This window comes from Chelonia mydas, chromosome 4, assembly GCF_015237465.2.
Source record: "Chelonia mydas isolate rCheMyd1 chromosome 4, rCheMyd1.pri.v2, whole genome shotgun sequence".
Classification (NCBI taxonomy): domain Eukaryota; kingdom Metazoa; phylum Chordata; order Testudines; family Cheloniidae; genus Chelonia; species Chelonia mydas.
This window is the reverse complement of record NC_057852.1, coordinates 21,598,275-21,620,557: the sequence shown is the minus strand read 5'-3', so window position 1 is coordinate 21,620,557 and position 22,283 is coordinate 21,598,275. Positions and strand designations below refer to the sequence as shown.

At 39.9% G+C, this 22,283-nt stretch overlaps 1 protein-coding gene across 1 annotated transcript in view; it reads left to right on the top strand.

The window, feature by feature from the left end:
* The window catches only part of LOC102935257 (broad substrate specificity ATP-binding cassette transporter ABCG2-like), a 34,224-nt gene that overhangs the window by 9,493 nt on the left and 2,448 nt on the right, over nt 1–22,283 (top strand). Inside the window, exons 6-14 of the mRNA XM_007066641.3 lie at nt 1,828–1,979; nt 4,494–4,610; nt 5,856–6,100; nt 14,048–14,130; nt 14,700–14,789; nt 18,424–18,548; nt 19,722–19,876; nt 21,341–21,430; nt 22,136–22,233. Coding sequence (XP_007066703.2) covers nt 1,828–1,979; nt 4,494–4,610; nt 5,856–6,100; nt 14,048–14,130; nt 14,700–14,789; nt 18,424–18,548; nt 19,722–19,876; nt 21,341–21,430; nt 22,136–22,233 — 1,155 coding nt within the window. The remainder of the gene's footprint in view (nt 1–1,827; nt 1,980–4,493; nt 4,611–5,855; nt 6,101–14,047; nt 14,131–14,699; nt 14,790–18,423; nt 18,549–19,721; nt 19,877–21,340; nt 21,431–22,135; nt 22,234–22,283) is intronic.

Genomic DNA, 22,283 nt, shown 5'->3' with positions numbered 1-22,283 from the left:
GAAGTGTACTCTCTAAACATATCTTAATTGAAGATACAGTATATAAATAGTCACAGCCTGATGTATTGGTTTATGATTGGGTTATTCCCATGTAAGGAAAGGGAAACTGCAGGCTTCCACAAATGGAATTTCCTTCTAATTCTGCATTCAGCTACTGTAGTGCGTTAGCGGTCATCCGTCCCTCTCTGGCTCAGTGGGAGGCCACTCCGCCTCACCACATCACAGGGGCACTGCCCCATTTCAGGGAAGTTGTGATTCAAGCGGTGGGATCCAGGCCCATCTGGCAGGAGAGAGTAGGGCAAACAAACAGTCTCGGGGCTCCAGCCCTCAGCCAGGACAGAGGAATCAAATAGTCTTAGAGAGTTCAGGCCTTCAGGCAGCGTGGAACACCAAACAGTCTGTCATCCTCATGCAGGCAGACAAATACAGGCCCCTTGGCCCAAGGTGGGGAAGCTGTCCACCCTACTGCACCAGGTCCTAGCCCAGGGCCCTAACAGTGCAAATGGTTCCACCGAGTCAGGGGGGAATCCAGTCACAACACACTGACCTGGATTCAGGCAACAATGCAACCGGACCATAGCTGGCCATCCCTGGGCTACTTTCTGTTTGCCCATTATCATGTACCTGCAGCTCAGGATTGTCCCTGGCCTCTTCGGCATATGTGGTGAGTGGCAGTCCTGGCAGTTCTTTGCCTGGGTCCGTCTCCTCCAGTGGCAGGACATGGCAAGGCACAGTGCAGGTTTTGCTCCAGGGAGCTGCAGCAGCCAGGAGACATTTGCTCCCTTCTCTGGCTCAGACTCAACTGGGTTACAAGCTCTCCTTTTTATACTTCCTGCCCCACCCCTTAGCTTTCTGCAGGAGGGGGTGAGCCTAGTCTGGCTCCACCCACTAGGGATCACAGAGTGGCTCCTCTCCCTCTGACTCAGTGGGAGGCCATTCTGCCTCACTACAATGGGTCAGACTCTTGTCTCCTGTCCCACAACCCACACTGTGCCAAAAGGGGCAGGGAATTTGGACCAACAAACAAATCCTTTTGGAGGATCTGCCCAGGGAAAGAAACTTTGATATAGAAATCTCATGCATCCACAGTTACCTACCCTGCCAGGTCTCAATATCCCTGGGACAGCTCTCTGAACAGTGTGTCATGTGTTTGGAGTGGGTGAGGGAATGCCACGCCTCATGGAAGGAAGAGAATTGCTAGTTACTTTACACTTAAAAGCTTCTGCATTAACGTACATTACTTTGTCCTGTAGGTATGGGAGTTTAGAATCTGGCCAAGACTTGATGTTCCCTACTTTCTCTTTGTCCCACTTCCTAAGGGCCTTAGGATTTGGCCCTTTTAAACTTTCTTCTGCTTTGTTTGCTCCATTATATCTTGTAAAACAATATGCCACTTATCCCAAGAAGTTACAAATATTTGCACAAGAATTTATTTTCTATAAATTGTTTGTTGGAAAATATGTGGCCTTTCACCTCATTTCACATATCAAATCATCAAGAGAATAATGAATGCTTAGGTACACATCATGAGAATAATTCATTATAAGGGAATAATTTATGGATAGTGGGCCAAATTCTGAGGTCCGTATTCTTCTTTTACTCAGTTTTTACTTAAGCTACTACTGAAGTTAATGGGCACTTGCGTCAGTAAGGCTTGAGTAAAAATTGAGAGAGGACTCCAGGATTTGACCGGATATGCTTGTCATTACTTCAGATTGAGTGGCATTAGCCATTCACAGCAGAAAGAAAATATAAGAGAAAAGGAATAGTTGCAGATGTTTAATGCCTCTCCTATTTTGTGGTGTGGTTTTTTTTTTTTGCATTCAGGATGTCAAGTCAGGGGAAAACAATTATCTTTTCACTCCATCAGCCCCGGTACTCCATATTCAGATTGTTTGATAGCCTGACGTTACTGGCTGCAGGAAGCCTGTTGTACCACGGCCCTGCTCAGAATGCTCTGCAGTACTTCAAATCTATTGGTGAGCTTTCAAAGGGAGCTTTCAAAGTCACAGTGGTGGTCTTCCAGCACATTGTATTGATGTTGGCCTCTAGCCTCCCAGCATATTATACTGATTTTGACCCAGATTCTCAAAGGTAATTAGGCACCTAACTCCCATTGATCTCAGTGGAAGTTGGGCACCTAAATACTTTTGAGGATCTGGGCCCTACTGTATAAGTAAGGAATGAAATCTTGTTTAAAAATGCATTCAGTATTAAAACAAAGTAGCAAATATCGTTTATTTAAGACATGAGTCCCTGTCACTGTGGCCTCTGAGATGATGGACTATGATAAAAGCTTTATATCCCAAGACCAAAGTGGGCATATGTAATCATCAAGGTTCATTATCTTCCTGTAGCGCTTGCATCAAAAGTGGACTGTGAGATATAAACACTATTAAGATACAGCAATTTTTAATATTTTAAACCACCAAATGTTTTCTAACCACATATCCTAATTCAGAAGTCTTAGCAGTGTTGCGAAATAATGTGCTTAAAATGTTTATCTGAGTATTCTAATAGACTCTGTCAGAGCAATGGGGCAAGCATGTTCCAGAGTCAGTGGCAAACCACTAATAACATCCTGCCTGCAAATCCTGGATGTTTGTGTATAAGGACTTTTGAGCAAGAGCATCTCAGCCAATTGCAGCTGTTAAGAATGCACATAGAGAGAGACTTTGTTCATTAGGTAGCCAAGTCCCAAATCTTTGAGAATTTGATACATTACTGTTAGAGGGCTTATTCCTTCACCCACTTACTTCCCTGGTCCTTCTTGCATGAACAGAGAGCAACAATACCCGAAGTCCAAAGGTGCAAACAATTCAATGTTTATTGGGGTGAACTTCCAGCAAGCATGATTCCAGTTTCCTTCCTTAGTGTCCCCCTTCCCAGCTCTGACACCACAGAGCCTTACACCTGTGTCCCTGTTCCCATTCCTGCCCTTAGCCAAACATGATTCCAATTTCCCCAGCCCCATTCCCTGTTCCCATTTCCCCCTTTAGCAAAACATGATTCCAATTTCCCCACCCCCGTTCCCTGTTACCATTCCCGCCCCCCACACCCTCTCACTTCCTGAGTGACTGCAGACTATACAGTAAAACTTGAGTTCTGCTTAGCTATACCTTAACCAATCATTTTCCTGAAATTTAACTAACCAATCCTAACATATTGTAACATGATTATGATTACATAATTACACAATGTAACCCACCACCTTAATTAGGTTACACCCAGCAAAATTAATTATACAGCAGACAGAAACAATCACAGAACCAGACAGAGATTATACAGACAAACAATAGCAAAGTGGGAACTATAATGACAAAACAGTACAGAAGTCAGAATTTCACATCCCAGCTATTGATAAGTGAGTTCTTGCCAGACAGGATGCTATCAAACTAAGTTTCCTTTTACATTTTCTAGGCACTTCCCTTTCTCTGGAGGTGATAGGCACTATCAGGACAGGATTGTATTCCTAACAGTCCAACAGCACCTTCTTTCAATGTGACTAGTTTGGAATGTGAGGATGTGACCAGTCGCTTCCCAGCTTATGGCTGCCTCTGTTGCTTAGCCAAAGGCCTTACCCTGAGAACAGGGCCTGAGACTGTCACAGTAAGAGAAGGATCTTACACTGGCAGACAGTGATTTTGATTCTTTCTTTTATACCTCTATAACTAGCCAAGTGATAGGAATACACCTAAATTCTTAGAATACAGGCCTTTACCGACAGGCCTGAATATCTATATCCTAACAATTACTATCAATACCTTAATTGCATCCAGAAATGAACAGGAGGAAGCCTCTGCAGACCTTGGAGAACTGATCTAATGTTCTCTGTACAGCCTACGCTGCTAAATAAGTGAGCAGCTGCATTCTGAACAGAGTATAATTTCTGAATGGTCTTTATGGGTAGCCCCATGGGAAGCATATTTTAATAATTCCATAAGGAAATCACAAGGCATGGATAATTGTTATGAGATTCGTGAAAGAGAGAAATGTTCACAATCAAATGGAAAAAAGACACTTGAGGCTACTAATGCTTCCTGGGAATCCAGAAGGAGTCAGGGATCCAGCAGTACACCGATGTTGTGAAAATAGGGACCATCCCCTCCATATCCTTTAGATGCTTTATGCCACCCTAAATTTATCACTGTTTTGTCTGGATAGACTTCAGACAGCTCAGTTTCTCATTCAAGCCCCTATTTTGAAAGCACGATGATCATCCAAATCTGAACTGTGCCATTAATCCAATTTCCATAATGGAATGAACCAATAAAATTCTGGAACCAAACACATGTGAACTTTGTAGTTTTGGCCCATTCTATTTTTGTCTTTGGTGAAGCTGACTTGTTACATTAGATGGTACCTTTTGATGGTGGGCTATCTAATTGCTTTCCCTTTAAGACAGATTTAAGAATATTACCCTTAATATTGCAACATATTTCTCCCATCTATTGAATGACTTATTTTAGAGATCTGATATTATTTCTTTGCAGGTTATGAATGCGAGCCATACAACAATCCTGCTGATTTTTTTCTGGATATCATTAATGGAGACTCAACTGCTGTGACACTCAGCAAATCAGAATCTGTCAGTCAATGCAATTTATCAGGTATGGGAGCTAGAGGTCAAGTGATTGTCCACGCTGATCCCGCTCATGATGCACATGCACCCCATGTGTGCGAGATTGGATTCTTTTTGAATAGTATCTGTTATGGCCACACCTGAACCCCTAATGACCTCTTGGCTATTATAGGTGAAGGATAAGAGGTGGAGTGGCTGCAACCATTACTCTGTTCCTTCTTACTAACTGTGGTGCGAGCCGGAGCACCTGCAGCATGTGCCTCATGCAACATAGCTTCTCTTAACTCACTATGTGAGCTCGTTTAGCTTTTTAAGATTTAATTTATTAATTTTTAACTTTACTTTCTTTGCTTTGCCTGTTGGGAGGGGGACTTAAATAAGAGCTTTCTAACACCCCTCCTGTACACAAGGGTATTCCCACCTCATGCCAGATTCCAAGTCTCTGGGCTTCAAGACATGCCAGTTGTGCAGTTGTACCATGCCTATTAACAACAGGCACTCCAGATGTCTCATATGCCTGGGAGAGGAGTACATACTGGAGCATTGCTCCATATGACGCTTCTTGTCTAAAAGCGGAAAACTCTTTTGTTTCTAATTTTGTGCCTGCGGTTACTTGTGGGTAAGATTATGGCTAGATTGTGTGATTCAGCCTCCAAGATTTTAACATAGTTTTCTGCTTTACATTCTCAGGGAACTTCTTGGGGAGTTGCATTCAGAAAATACAAGCTCCCTGAGAACATGGAGAGAAAATTATGTTACAGTCTTGGCATCTGAACCACACAGTTTATTCTGGGACATGTTTGGTTTGCCATTAGATATTCTGGCCACCCTGGAAAAAAAGGTAGGAGGCAATAGATGTGGTTAAACTAGGCCACAACTGTATTCACTTAAAATACCCAGCAATAAATTGTACCCAGCAATAAATTGTACAGTGCATGTTATCATTTCCACAAACATTTCCACCTGGTCCACAAATTGGTCCTAGCTATCCCGTTGCTGGGATTCTCCTTTGTGCCCGATATGGAAATAAACTTGAGCTTTGAAGCTTGAATCCTGATCTGAATTGCGGTAACATTCTGTAGGTTTGGATGTGCGATTCTGGTTCAGTCTGATCTCTATTTATTTATGGTAAGAGATTTTGAGGATAAAATGTAGCCCTTTCGGGGGGGGATGGGGATGACTTCAGTATACCTAAACTGCCATGAACTAATTTGTGTCTTTAGCTTTCTACTGCTATTGCTCCTACAACAATATTTTTCTTTTTAATCTGAAGAAACCATTGAAGAGGTCGGTGGTGATAAGACTATTGCTGAGAAATTAGCGGAGCTGTTTTCCAGTTCCCCTTACTACAAAGAAACAAAAGCAGAATTAGAGAGGCTGTCTTTGGAAAATAAAAGGAAGATGAGTGCAGATTTCCAACAAATCACATACAGCACTTCCTTCTTTCATCAGCTAAAGTGGGTGTCCAGACGCACATTTAAAAACTTGATCTATAACCCACAAAGCTCCATGGCCCAGGTAATTGTAGTGAATCTTTAAAACATGAACAGTTATAGTCTGTTTCTTTCTGAAGATGAATTGGGTTGAAATATAAAATGTTGGCTTCTGATAACTAAGAAATGAGTGGAAAAACTTCCAATTGATTAGCTAACAATATGACTTTAAACAGTCTTTCACTGTGGAAATCACTGTGGAGATTTCAAGTGGAAATCTTTACATAGTCATAGATCATATTAACAGAGAAATCCATAGACCTTCATTCTTGTCCATGCTGCCCTTGGCATTTTTGCTAATTATCAAATACAGTAGAACCTCAAAGTTACGAACACCAGAGTTATGAACTGACCAGTCAACCACAGAACTCATTTGGAACCAGAAGTACACAAATCGTGAGCAGCAGAAACTAAAAAGAAAAAACAACAACAACCAAGTTCAGTAGACTACTGTGTTAAATGTAAACTACTAAAAATAATAAAGGGAAAGCAATATTTTTCTTTTACTTTTCAAAGCTGTATTAAGTCAATGTTCAGTTGTAAACTTTTAAAAGAACAACCAGAACGTTTTGTTCAGAGTTATGAACGTTTCAGAGTTATGAGCAACCTCCATTCCCCAGGTTTTAGTAACCATGGAAGTCTACTGTATGTGGTAAACAAAGGTTTTCTGCTACACAGTCCAACATCTCTTTATATTTCATCATTCAGTAATGTCAGAACGCTGTCTGTTTGATAACATTCATATCCAAAACAGAGGATTGTGTTTTCAGAAATAAATGAGATCTTGTAATCCTAACACAGACAAAATTCCTTTTGACTTTCGTGAAAATAGGATCAGACCCTTTGTGCCAGATCATGCCACCATTATTTACGTGGAATATCTTATATTCTGCATTTGGTCCCATTGATTTAAATGGGACAACTCACGGCGCAATGTACTACTCAGTATGAGTAAAGGTGGCACAGTCTGGCCACTAAATTGTCACCCTTGTAGAGCCTCTGTAGATTTATAGTATAATTGTCTTTGAATTGCAGTGATGATAAAGCAATATTATTTTACGTTTTCTTGATGTATTGACTATCATATTGTGGGTTCGAACTAGGATAGATCATATTGTTCCCTTTTCTTACCTTTGCTTCACATGTACACTTCTGGAGCAGCAAATGGAAGGATTGATAAACTATTTAGAATTGATAGATTAATAGCAACAAATAATATAAATGGTACGCACGGATATGCCCCACCCCTACAATGGTGTCCAGTGAAAAGACGGGAGCACAAGAAGCCTTCCCTCCCTCGCTTGGATAATCCATGTAAGGATCAGGCAGAATTGCTGCCCCGTAAAGTGGGGATTGCAGGGACTGCTCCCATATTACTCCCATTCCCAAAAGGGTGAGGAGGGGCAGATAGGAAGTGAGGCCATGACTCTGCCTTTTTTATGCACTGACCAATGTTGGACAGCCATACAGGGGAGTAGGCTTCGCCCTACAAAGCACTGAAGTACTGCATATGCAGAGTCCGCATGCCCAGGAGCTCCAGCACACATTCTATCTGAATGCCTTTTTGTGCTCTCATTGGCTCTGCACTGAACTATACTTAAATGACACAATCAAACCTTTGTGAGCGTTTTTCCAACAATGATGCAAAACTTTTCCAAAAAACTATGGTCACCAGCATACTGGAGAGCTGTTCAGTATCTCTCAAGTTAAAAGGTTTCTGGGTGTGTATCTGTATGTTGATATTATGGATATCCCTAATAATTGGTTTGTAAAAGCTTGACCTTGTGACAAGAATTATACTCTCAAGCTTTATAATACTCCAGGGTTAATGGTCCTGACTTTCATTCTCACAATCTTTTCTGTCTCCCAAACCTCATTAGGAATGGATTTCAAATAAATTCTATAAATGGTACACAGTTCACTAAGCCGTCTTTGCTAATCCTCTCCAAATTGGTCTTGATATGATCCTTGTTTTCCACTACAATTAGCTTAGTGGCTGAATTATCCCTGACATTTGGTCCTTTCAGCAGGTTCTTAGTGATACAGTACCACGTATGAAATGCTTTATAGTGTTAAGACTCATGCATCCCTCATGCTTAACCATGTCTGAACTGCCTGACACCATCATTTTTGCTGAGATTTTTTTTTGCTTCTACATATTAAGAAATAATCATGTACAAATTTTCATCATTCTGATTATGTCATTAAAGTCATTCATACTTTTTTATCTGTTGGAAAAATTCATGTTTCTGTTGACTTAAAACTAACAATAATTGGATTGTTCTGGAATCAACTAGGCTTTAAAAACCTTTCTATTGGGCTTTACTGTGAAATAAATTATTAATATGGTTCAATTCCCCTGCGCCCCCTAGATCCATTATTGAATAGACTTAAAAATACAACCCTTGTTACAAGCAAAAGGTTGCTACTTTAAAAAAATATTAAGTTTGAACCTAGCATTTGAAAGAAATAATAGTTTAGAAGTGATTTCTTTTCTGCTTTATTATTTCAGTACAAAAGGGAAGGAGGTTTCTCTTTACTTCAGCAATGTCTCTGTACCCTCCTCCGCACTTAGTTTACTAAAGATCCTTTTGCTATAGTTATTAAACTAGTTCTATTTTTGAATATATTTGTTTGAGCTGGAAATATTAGAAATACACATTTTGTAAAGCAAACTCTGAAGATATATTTGTTGTATAAAAGATGAGGTTTATTCTCACTTTGGTTTGTATTATGTTAGGAGTTTTTGGTTTTGTTACCATTGTTCCTCATCAGCAGAGCAGGGATGCTAGTTTTTATCTAGTACAAGAAAGCCTTTGTCAATCTTGAGTTCTCAGTTCTGGGCTCCTCAAATATGAAAATTCTCATGGTTTAGTGGCTGAATTATCACCCTTCAATCAGTCTGGTAGCTCCTAGAATTTCCCAAGTGCCAACTGTGTATTTAAACAAACATTTGAGGCTCTTTTAAAATAATATCAATAAATAAGACATTGAACAGGCAAGGGGCAACTTGTTTTTATAGGTATATTTCTAGAGGAGCTGCCCTCGTGCTTCTTTGGAAGCTAATGACTTTTGTGAAGAAATACATTTGACATGCTTTGGGGGAACTGACTGAAAAGTCCTATTGCCAGAGCAATAAAGGATTAAAAGATGGAAATATAAATAATGCCAATCAATATGCTTTTATCGAAAGTAGGTCTTGTAGAGGAATGTGATATCACGCTTTTAGACACTTTTGAGTTTGATTAGGCTGCTGCACAACCATTATGGATCAGCTTTTTTGTGGCTTTTTCCAACAGTTTCCTATGCTCAGGACCCGACCCTCTGGCCAGATTCTTTTAAAGTCCCATCCCTTCTGGGAGAGGACTTCTACCTATGCTCTCTTCTGGGCCTTTTTCCTCTGACTGCCCTGTACTCTTTCTTTTAATCTCTTCCCTCAACTTGATCACATCCTCCCCAGTTATTTTGTGGGGCGTTTTTACTGGGATTCTCCTGACATCAATTCTTGGTTCAACACTGTGCAAAAATGTTATTAATGACCTTAATTATTCATCATGAAGTTTGCAGATGACAAAAAGATTGGTCGAGTGCTAAATGATAATGAGAACAGGTCACTTATACAGAACAATGTGGATCACTTGGTAAGCTGGGCACAGTCAAGCAACATGCATTTTAACAGAGACAACTGCAGGATCTAGGAACAAAGAATGTAGTCTATACGTATAGGATGGAGAGCTGTGTCCAGGAAAGGCCCCTTAAAAGGACATACGGGTCATGAATGGAACCTCACAGTGCAGTGCTATAGTCCTCAACCATAACTATTTCACATTTGGGGACAATGTATACCTTCAAATCAGCGGCACTGCTATGGGTACCCGCATGGCCCCACGGTATGCCAACTTTTTTATGGCTGACTTAGAACAACGCTTCCTCAGCTCTCATCCCCAAATGCCCCCACTCTACTTGCGCTACATTGATGACATCTTCATTATCTGGACCCATGGAAAAGAAGCCCTTGAGGAATTCCACCATGATTTCAACAATTTCTGTCCTACCATCAACCTCAGCCTGGACCAGTACACACAAGAGATACACTTCCTGGACACTACGGTGCTAATAAGCGATGGTCACATAAACACCACCCTATACTGGAAACCTACTGACTGCTATTCCTACCTACACGCCTCCAGCTTTCACGCAGACCACACCACACGATCCATTGTCTACAGCCAAGCTCTACAATATAACCGCATTTGCTCCAACCCCTCAGACAAAGACAAACACCAACAAGACCTCTATCAAGTGTTCTTACAACTACAATACCCACCTGCTGAAGTGAAGAAACAGATTGACAGAGCCAGAAGAGTACCCAGAAGTCACCTACTACAGGACAGGCCCAACAAAGAAAATAACAGAACACCACTAGCCATCACCTTCAGCCACTAACTAAAACCTCTCCAGCGCATCATCAAGGATCTACAATCTATCCTGAAGGACGACCCATCACTCTCACAGATCTTGGGAGACAGGCCAGTCCTTGCTTACAGACAGCCCCCCAACCTGAAGCAAATACTCACCGGCAATCACACATCACACTACAAAAACACTACCCAGGAACCTATCCTTGAAACAAAGCCCGTTGCCAACTGTGTCCACATATCTATTCAGGGGACACCATCATAGGGCCTAATCACATCAGCCACGATATCAGAGGCTCGTTCACCTGCACATCTACCAATGTGATGTATGCCATCATGTGCCAGCAATGCCCCTCTGCCATGTACATTGGTCAAACTGGACAGTCTCTACGTAAAAGAATAAATGGACACAAATCAGACGTCAAGAATTATAACATTCAAAAACCAGTCGGAGAACATTTCAGTCTCTTTGGTCACTCGATTACAGACATAAAAGTTGCAATTCTTCTACAAAAAAACTTCAGAAACAGACTGCAACAAGAGACTGCTGAATTGGAATTAATTTGCAACCTGGATACAATTAACTTAGGCTTGAATAAAGATTGGGAGTGGATGTATCATTACACAAAGTAAAACTATTTCCCCCCCCCCCGCCCACTGTTCCTCACATGTTATTGTCAACTGCTGGAAATGGCCCACCTTGATTATCACTACAAAAGGTTGTCCTCCCCCTGCCCCTCCGCTCTCCTGCTGGTAATATCTCACCTTAAGTGATCACTCTCGTTACAGTGTATATGGTAACACCCATTGTTTCATGTTCTGTATGTATATAAATCTCCCCACTGTATTTTCCACTGAATGCATCCGATGAAGTGAGCTGTAGCTCACGAAAGCTTATGCTCAAATAAATTTGTTAGTCTCTAAGGTGCCACAAATACTCCTTTTCTTTTATAGTTAAAAGAGTTAATAAGAACCTTAAATTTATAAACAGGGCAATATGGAGTAGAAGAAAGGAGAAGATATTACCTCTGGAAATGGCATTGGTGGGTCCATCGCTGGAATGCTATCTCCACTTCTGGTGTTAAACATGCAGAATGTTTAGAGAAGAGCCACAAGAATGATTCAAAGTGTGAAGATACCTTATAGCTAAGAGTTTAAAGTGTTCAACATACTTAGTTATTGAAAAGAAGGTTAAGAGGTGACTTGAGCACAGACTGTAAGTACCTACTCAGGGAGAAGGTATCTACTACTTGTGATTGGAACAGATATCCAAGGAAAGTGGTAGATGTCACCGTGCCTCAATGGTTCACAGCTGAGAATACCAGATTCAAGACAAACGGCTGAGAAATAGGACAGAGTCACCCCCAGACTGGTGGTTATTCTTCCATAAAATATACCAAGCCAGTAACAAAAGTAAACTTCTGTGTCACCACACTGGTTAACAAGAAGTCAGAAATGCAATCTCCTTAGGCATTCCAGCCCTTCTGTCACCACCCAGACACCAGACTATATGATGAGTGGTTATTTAAAACCATTTTCATCACAGGGTTCTTCTAATCCCTTATAGCCAGGTCAATATATAACTCAGATCTTATCAAATAATCATGCTGTTGCCAATACTTTAGTATTTATATCTAAAGGTTTATTTCTAAGAGAAAAGAAAGAGGGGAGAGTTAAAATAGTCAAGGAAAACAAATACATACACTCATTGCAAAGTTCTTGGAGCAGGTTTGTAGCAGTGATGGAATAAACTGCTGGCTTGTAAAATCTCTGGTAACTTCCCAAAAGATTGGAAGGTCCTCAGCCCATTGTTTGGAATGCTCCTTTTAGTGTAAGTCCAGAGATCAGAGCAGGAAGGAGTCAAAATGGAGATGCTTCCAGGGCCTTTTATGCCTTCTCCCATGTGGAGGGAAAGCTCTCCGTCTTAATTTGTGGAAAAGTACAGGCACAAGATGGAGTCCAGGGTCACATGAGTTACTCACATGCCCTTTCATGCTTTGATGAGTCATAGGTGCAGTCATTACCCCATATTCTGGTTAAAATGTCATCAGGAAGGCACATCGAGTGGGGATAAGTTTTTTTTTTTCTGTGGCTCATTATATTAATTAATGGGCCATCAACTTGAATGGTTCATTCACAATGTGTTGGCTAGACTGAATGCCAGCTATCTTGCAGGTGTTACTCCAGGAGCAAACATATTTGTAATACAGGTATACAGTCAATATTCATAACTTGAGGTAAAAAGATACATGCATACAAACAGGATAATCATATTTGATAGATTGTAACTTTTCCATTGTTACTTTACATGGCATACCTGATATAAGATTTGTTACATTTGTGTAACAGTGAGAATGATATACGTGATCATATTTTAATCATACGTCACAATGAATTATTCATTACTTGTAATCTTTAAATCGAGATCGGATGCCTTTAAAAAAGTTACTGGGTTCGATGCAGGATTTGCTGGGTGATATTATATAGCTATGCAACGGGTCAAACTAAAAGATCATGATGGTCCCTTTTGGTCTTAAATTTATAAAACTATGAAACCGTTAACCATAGATATATAGAAAGCAAGTCTCCTTGTAATTTCCGTACTATATTCTGCTCTCTTTCTGATATAGAGGAAAGAATCACAACATAGACACTTGTCCTGACTGCAAATTCCCAAATAGATACAAATAACCATCAAAGACTATGTTAAATTCTTTATTTTCTTGATGAAGACATCCAGAAACCCTAGAGAGGAGTGACTTTTGAGCTGATATATAGACTTACTGATTTTTCTCAAAAAATGTTAAAGCTGGTTTTGTTCTATCTTGCTTATATGATCAGTTGACCTCTTAAAATGGTTGATGGCAAGCTTCTGATGTCATCCAAGAGAGCTCTCCAGGAAGACATAAATTGACAAATTTGAAATTATCTTCCTACGTCATCTTCTGTGCTGAATGTCACACTTTTTTTTTTCCTGGTCCACAGATGCACGTCAGTTTTTTGTAGATGCTATTCATGTTGCTTCATCTGCAAGATTCCAGAATGCCAACTATTTTCTCTCATTGCTGTCATAGTTTTCATTGCAGACCTGCTTTGGCTACTCTACAGATTAAGTGAATGAACCAGATGTTTATTTTCCAGTAGGGAGTATATCTCTAGATCTCTCTCATTAAATCAGTTTTAATATCTGTTTGAAGCAATCCTACCACCTTTGAGCTGTACAGTAGTTAGCCATACATCTTCTACCATTAAATTGTTTATAGAAATTGAACAAATAAAGTCTAAGAGTTTATTGAAATTTGTTTGAACAGTGACACAAATTCTGTGTTAATGTATAATTCTTGTTGGTTATAAAATCACATTACTCTTGTCAGAACTTTGAATGAAAATAGAATACAATAAAATACTGTAGAGTATTTTGTAAAAACATTTTTGTCACTTCACTAATGAGTAACTGCTGTTGCTGTTTAATTAGGTTATTACTGTAGTTATTATAATTTTCAATTATAATTATCTGTAATAAAATGCAAAATCTAACTTGATTTTTCTTTCAGCTGTGTATTACAACCGGTCTGGGAGTAGTTGTAGGAGCCATTTTCTCTGGAATAAAAAATGATTCCAGTGGCATTCAGAACAGGTTAGTAAACATGGGAACTGAACAATTTTAGTAGGGCATACACTGTAGTTCATTTTGTTTAGATTTTTACTTAGCCTCTGTTCTTGTGCTGAAGTAAGGAGACAGCTACGCACTGTAGAAAATAAATTACATTTTTAAGAAGTATCTGTGAGAGAGGAAAAACAGTGCTTGTTCGTATCATGGTAGCATCAAGAGACAGTTGAGGACCCCACTGTGCTTGGCACTGCACAGACACAAACAAAAAGACAGTCCCTACCCTGAGGAGTTTATAGGCTCCATAAGATTATGTTACATGGAGCAGTACCTAGGGTATATACAGTAAAGGTAGTTGATGGACTACATGGGAAGCAGCTTCCATCTGTCCTCAGCCAGAAGTTTGACTATTTTCTAACGTACGATCAAAAGGGAACTATTTCCACTAAACAATTTATTTGCTTCCTGCATCTGTATTCCATTTTCATGTAGTAATAGCATACCCATCTCCCTCTGATAAATTTTCTTCCTTCCTCATTAGCTAAAAAAGCTATTTGAGTAGCTAATTGTCTTGCTTTTGTTTGTTCTTTCCACAGAGTTGGTGCTTTATTCTTTTTGACCACCAATCAGTGTTTGAGCAGTGTTACAACTATTGAACTCTTTGTCACAGAAAAAAAGATATTTATGTAGGTAAATCCCTGTGTAATAGAAAGCTTTGAATGTTTTATTTGTTGCTGTATCAGTTTACCTTTAACTTATACACTAACTTCCCCATGTAGATAACCCCTTATCTATCCGTCATCATTAGGGTCTAGTGATGAATTTGTTACTGAAGGCACAGCTTAGCATTTGGTCCTAAGATAGATGTGAACTATCCCAGCTCTTTCTCTGTGGTATTAACTCAAAAGTTTAATGATAATGAGAATATGAGCATTGATAACTGACTGCTGATCATTTTAATAGAAAAACCCAACTATTCTGGAGCTGGAGGCAGAGCTTGAATAGATTACTACCACTTTGTCCTACTCAATGTTACCCCTGATTATTAGTCTCTCTCAATAGAAGTATAGCCCCCAAACCAGAAACTGGTTGTCATTGTTATACGTTTAATAGATACGGTCAAAAACTCTCCTGCCAGCTAGCATAAAAAGTCAGTTTTCACATCTGTGATGTCAGGTAATTGATTTTCACAGTTGAGAAATATGGCATTGTTAAAGTGTGAGAAACATAGAACAACATTTAAAGCTGTGGTGGTGTTCCTGTTTCTTGATTGAATAGGCAAAACACCTATCTTCAGGAAGAGGGATTGAAGAAAGTCACTGGGGCTATAAATCTTTCCTGGAGAAGTAGCAGTTTAAGGAGAAGCAGAATATAAACAGGATTAAGGGAGTTTTAGGAAATATTAATTTTTTTCACTTGGCCATTCAGGCCCTGTCACAGATACCATTTGAGAAGAGTGAGGCTACTATAAGATTTATTGGCTGGATGCAGAATTTAAATATAACTTTCTCTCGCCACAATCAGCAGCTCACATGTAAAATAAGCAAATGTTACAAAGTTTAGAGAAACTATTGCTTGATATTTTAAATAGGTGTTTCAGGAAATATTAATTTTTTTCACTTGGCCATTCAGGCCCTGTCACAGATACCATTTGAGAAGAGTGAGGCTACTATAAGATTTATTGGCTGGATGCAGAATTTAAATATAACTTTCTCTCGCCACAATCAGCAGCTCACATGTAAAATAAGCAAATGTTACAAAGTTTAGAGAAACTATTGCTTGATATTTTAAATAGGTGTTTCTTAGAAATGCTTATTCTGCGGCAGTGATTCTCAATCTTTCCAGACTACTGTACCCCTTTCAAGAGTCTGATTTGTCTTGAGTACTCCCACAAGTTTCACCTCATTTAAAAACTACTTGCTTATAAAATCAGACATAAAAATATAAAAGTGTTACAGCGTACTCTGAGGGCCGGATTAACTCTCCTGTGATTTTGTGGGGCCCCTGTATACAAGTCTTTTTCCTAATTTAAAACAAAATTATCACAATTATGGCATCGAGGCTATTAACGCTATACTAAACTTGCCTTTTAATAAACATAAAGCTGTTCTGTGGTTACATTTCCGTGTTAAAACATGTAGAATATAGTTAATTCAAAATGGCCTCCTTCTTAGCTTAGAACAGCTGTTATATTACTTTCTTTCTGGGAGGGAGTTTGGGTGAAGGAGGGGGCTCTGGGCTGGGGTGCCGGAGAGGGTGAAGGGCGCGGGCTCTGGGAGTAAGTTTGGTGCAGGTGGGGATTCTGACCTGGGGCAGGGGATTGGCCTGCAGGCTCTGGCCAGGAGGCACTTACCACAGGTGGCTCCTGGCCAGCGATGCAGCAGGGCTCAGGCAGGCTGCCTGCCTGCCTGCCATAGCCCCACGCCGTTCCTGGAAGCAGCCGGCTGCTGGGCACGTCTCTGCGTGCCCCTGGGGGGAGGGGGACAATGTGTCTCCATGCGCTGCCCGCGTTTGCAAGTGCCACCCCCTCAACTCCCATTGGCCAGTTCCTGGCCATTGGGAGCTGCAGGGATGGTGCTGGGGGTGAGGGTAGCACATGTAGCCGCCTCCCGCCCGCCAGGGGCTATAGAGATGTGCCAGCAGCTGGCCGCTTCCAGGAGCGGTGTGGAGCCACAGCAAGCAGGCAGCCTGCCTGAGTCCTGCTGCGCCGGGGCCCCCTTAGCCCGAGGCCCTGGGCTGCAGCCCCTAAAGCCCCTGCGTTAATCCGGCCCTGCGCACTATTACTGAAAAATTGCTTATTTTCTCATTTTTACCATATAATTATAAAATAAATAAATTAGAATATAAATATTATACTTACATTTCAGTGTATAGTATATAGCCTATATAAACAAGTCACTGTATGAAATTTTAGTGTGTACTGACTTTGCTTGTGCTTTTTATGTAGCCTGTTGTAAAACTAGGCAAATATCTAGTTGAGTGGATGTATCACTGCAAGACCTCTGTGTACCCCTGGTTAAGAACCACTGTTCTAGGGCACATGTAAGAAAGTCTGTGTCCACAGTACAGTCGGTGGGCTACCACCCTCAGTATTAACATTTCTGGGCTTTAGCCTATAGCCCAGGATGGGCCAACGAGCTCCCGTGTAAAGCGCTACCAACTTGCATAAGATGTTTCTGTTTGTGGACAGGAGCAACGCCCGAGTAACAGACCAAATTAACTCTGCAGCAAAGATAAGCCTAAACCGGCTTTTCTCCATTTAGTCCTAAATGAAACTCACAAGAGCTGGTCCAAGAAGTAACTATAACCAAACCACTACTAAGTCATAGTGACCACCAAAATAATTAAACCGAACATTTGTAGGAGAGAAATCATACCAAAAACTAGCACTGTGGCACTAAACTTGAGCAAGGAGGTGGGGGTTTTTTGAAAAATGAAGAAGATAATCAAAAAGACTCTAAAGTCAAAATTAAGGGATAGAAAACACTAGAATCAGCATGGAGCCTGCTTAAGCAGTTTATAATTCACAGAAGTGATGCATTTCCCTTTAACCAAAAGTAGTACCAGGAGGGCAAGAAAAAAGCAGTATGGTCAAATGGCAAAGTTCAAGAGGTTTTTCAGGCTAAGTAAGGTATGAATCAAAAAAATGAAAAGTGAAGTGAGTAAAGAGGAGCATACACTATGGAAGATAAAAATATAAGATATAAATAAGGAAGACTAAGAAGGGTTATGATGAGCAAATAGCTAAAGACACAAAATCAAAAAAGGAAATATGTAAGTATATCCTCAGAATCAACAAATCAACTAGACTGTCGGGGAAGTAAAGGGAACAATTAAGGAATATAAACACTGCAGAGAAGTTAAATGATTTCTTTGCATGTCTTCACCACAAAGGATGGAATATGGTGTTCAGTCCAGGTCATCCAATCTCAAAAAGGGTACAGCAGAAATTGAGTGGATTCAGAGAAGGTGATAACGATTTGAGGCACGGACAGAGTTTCATATGAAAATAGATTGAAGAAACTGGGATTGTTTAGATTAGAGGTGAGATGAATAATATAGTGCTTAATTAAACTATACAGAATAATGAACAACAAGAGAAGCTTAATCAGTACTCCAATGTACCCTGTATTATAAGGTTTCTGGAGCTCTTTAAAGTTAGTCACTATAGATGATGGCAGGGATTTAGGTGCCTAGATCCCATTAAAATTAATGGCGGTTGGGTGTCTAACTCCCTTAGGCTGCTTTGAAAATCCCAGTCTATATGGCTTCATTATTGAAATATAATCTATAATATACATATATTTTTCTGTGTTCTAGACATGAATATATCAGTGGTTACTACAGAGTATCTGCATATTTTTTCTCAAAGATAATAGCTGATCTAATACCCATGAGGACTTTACCAAGCATCATCTTCACCTCTATAAATTATTTCTTAATAGGCAAGTATCCTATAAAAGAAAGCTGCATCAAAATGAACTGTGGTCATTCACTCTTTCCTTTGGCAAATAATTCAGGTATCCATGGGTGGTCTGTTTGCACGTCTTCCCTATAGGGCTACGGTCCTTGTCCCCTTTTTTATTCCCCCCCCCTTTAGCATAAGCTCATAGAAAACCTTTATTCTGGGGGTAGGTTGGTAAATAGAATGTGTTGAAGCTACTTACTGTTAATACAAATCTGAAGTTAGCTTTGGTAAGCTTGTACACTGATTTATGCGTTCCTCCCAAATTCTGTGTGTGCCTTTTTATGATTTGTCTAATCTACTGCTCATGGAGCAAGAGACCCAAGGGTATTAATGAACTTGACTTTTCTACAAGTTAACTATGCTAACAAATTTATTGGACCAGATCTGCTGCTGAGGTAAATTGGCGTAGCTTCACTGACATTAATGGAGCTACACCAATTTACACCAGCTGAGGATCTGTCCAGTTATTACTGTTCATGATGATAAACAATATAGTACCATTGTACGGAGCCTAACAGAGATTAAAAACCCTGTCTTGACGAGATTACAGTCTAATACGATCAAATCAGTAGGACTGCTCGCCATGAGTGAAAGTAAAAAAAAAAAATTAAAAATCTTGCTCTAAATTAGGCAAACGTAGATCAGAAGGATATTAGAGAGTAAACCACATACAAATGAAAATATTATACAGTTGTTTATAGATTCTGATATTTTAAAGTATAGACCAGTAGAGTATATAGAGGAGCAGATAGCCTGAGAGTAAAAAATAAAGGGTGGAAAACAAGACAAAGGAAATGGTTTTTGAGGATGCATTTGAAAGAGGTTGTTGAGCGCGCAGGAAGGCAGATGACCCTACTACTCTTTCCCTGCAGCTGGACTACTTCTTTATTTGGCCTTTTAATTGACTCAGCTATAGGTGCAAAGTATATAGGTTTCCATTCTGAATTCCTGTTATAATCCAAGATATTCATTTTCTTTAAAGTGGTGTTCATGCAGTAGGACAGAACACTTTATGGTTGATGATACTCCCTTTCTGCAAATAAAAGCAAACTATGTACTGTGGCACTAAAAAGAGGTATGTGCATAGTATACACAAAAACCCTAATCTAGGAAAAGATACACTGAGACTTTTTTCCCCCCCATTTCTTAGGTTTCAAGCCAACAATTGGGGCCTTCTTTATCATGATGGTTACCCTTATACTAGTCGCCCACACAGCCAGTTCTATGGCTCTGGCTATAGCAACGGGACAAGATATTGTGACTGTCGCTAATCTCCTCATAAATATTTGCTTTGTTTTTATGATTGTGAGTGATACATTTTTCTGTTTTTTCCCCTTAAATTTTTGTTGTACAAAAGAAATGACAATGAAATGCCATGTGTAATTAATTTGTTTTTAAAAATCTATTTATATGTGCTTTGAAGCACATCAGCAGAGCCCTTTGGAATTTTAAGAATACTGTCTAATCCTTCCTCTTGATATCAGATCACATTATGAACACATCTCCTGTAAAGTGAGACAGCTCAAGTAAACACATGTAAAAAAAGCTAAACGGCCCAGAGCAGTGGGTTCCCCATTGCTTTGCAAGTGACTAGCGTTTGATAATCTGGGTAAGATTGGTCTCGGACTCCTTAGGTGTTATTACCTCTGCAGAATTACATGACTTAAATGGGACTATTTTGCATAGCCTTGGCAAGTATGGGTGTAACTGCCGGTAGTGTTGCAGGAGGGAGGAAAGCTTTTGGAAGATTCTATGGAATACACCAGAGCCAAGTCAAAGTCCTTGAACTCAGTGATTGTTTTTGTCCCCCTCCGATATGGATTATTCTTACCTATAAAGAGAATAATCTATTGGACTGCTCTTCCAGAGCAGATTACAGAGCTTTTCTTTTCCAGGGTGGTGGTGATTTCTGACAGCTTTGTTTATATTTTTTACCCCTTGCCTCTCTTGACCAGGATTTAGGCCTTTTAGTTCTATAATTAAGTCATGTCAGAGAATTGTTGCTGAGGAACTGCTGTATTTCCCCTCTTTTGAGTTCTTCCTATCTGAGGATGCCAAAGGTTAGAAAAGGAACGCTCCAACTATGATTTGAGGGAGATTCCAGGCTTTCCTACTGCTGGAGACCAGAGAAAGGCTCATGTTCCTTAGGACTCATATGCTTTAGGAGGAGGTTTAAGACCTGTGCTTCTGAGTGAAAATCCTGCCAAGAAACTAGTGATGGCCCAACAGGCCACTATTGCTCCAGGTAGAAAGAAACTGTCCTGTAAAGATTCTAAGTAAACTTCTGCCTCAAATACAACTCCATTGCATTTCGTCCCTTGCTGTCTGAGACCATGGAACAACTAAACATCTCGGGTAACAAAGGGCCTAATCCTATTCCTATTGACAGAGAGCAGGTAAGGCCTACGGAATCAGGCTCTGATTTAGGATTTTATACTCATCGTGCACGTGTACATTTAACATTAATGGGAATTATTTCTGTACACTGAATAAGACCTGGTCTGCACTAGAAACTTAGGTTGTTGCATGCAGGCTATGAAAAATCCAAACCCCAGAGCCATGTAGTTAAGATGATTTAAGTGCCTTCGTAGACAGTACCAACAGAAGAATTCTTCCGTTGACCTAGCTGCTGCCTTGGGGGGGGGGGGGTGCAAGGGAGGGAAGGATGTTTCAAGTGCACACAAGCCCTTAAGTGTGTCAAAATCTAAAGTGACTCAGGACTGCAAAATTCCCATGACATACTTTTGACTGTTTCTTTACTGTTTGTAGATTTTCTCTGGCTTGCTGGTAAATCTCACAAGCATCGAATCTTGGCTTGTCTGGTTGAACTATTTCAGCATCCCTCGCTACGGCCTGACAGTGAGTGCTACATTTTCTGTGCATTATGCTGGAAACATAATCTTGTTTGTCTAGTTCAAACAAGAATTAATTTAGGGAACTTCTGTGACCGGAGTATTTAGGTGGTCAGACTAGATGATCACAATGGTTCCTTCTGGCATTATAATTATGAAATTTAGTAGAGAATACACAGTCAATCTGATCAGTGTTTTGGGGCTGGTAGGGAGAAAAAAAAAGTGGCATGCCTCAGAGGCCTGTCATATAAAATAAAATAATCGAAAAAGCTGAAAGGAATAGATATTGTGGCTTATAGCATAAGAGAAATGAGCCAGTAGTATTATTTTAGTTCAAAGAGTCATTTTTGCTCTGTTTCAATGAATTTCCATCATGCAGGTCTCCTAATAGCAGTCTGTGCAGCAGCAGGCCCTGTGCCTATGGCAAAGACAATGTGTGCACTTACGTCACAAAGGGGGATATTTTCACAGTATTTTACCAATACTTTAAATGTGATTATCTGAAAATTAGACGAAACTGTTTTCATTGGAAGGATTTCTTCAACACTCTAGGAAAAAAAGCTTTGATTCCAGACAGTTTTTCAGATCTTGGCTTACAATTTTGATATACATTTTAAAGGAAACTTCTGTTGGTTTGTTTAGTATGTAGTAACTCATTAAACCTGCTTAGTGGCTCCCCCTTGACTACCTATTTTTGTTTTTATCTTTAAAGGCTTTGCAAATTAATGAATTTACAGGTCTAAACTTTTGCCAGAATGCCAATGTGACTGGGGTCAATGTAAGTTGCATCACTTCTAGTCCTTTTACAATGTAAGTATGCAGTTGTTATAAACAAGTTCTTGCAAGGAGCCCAAGTTCAC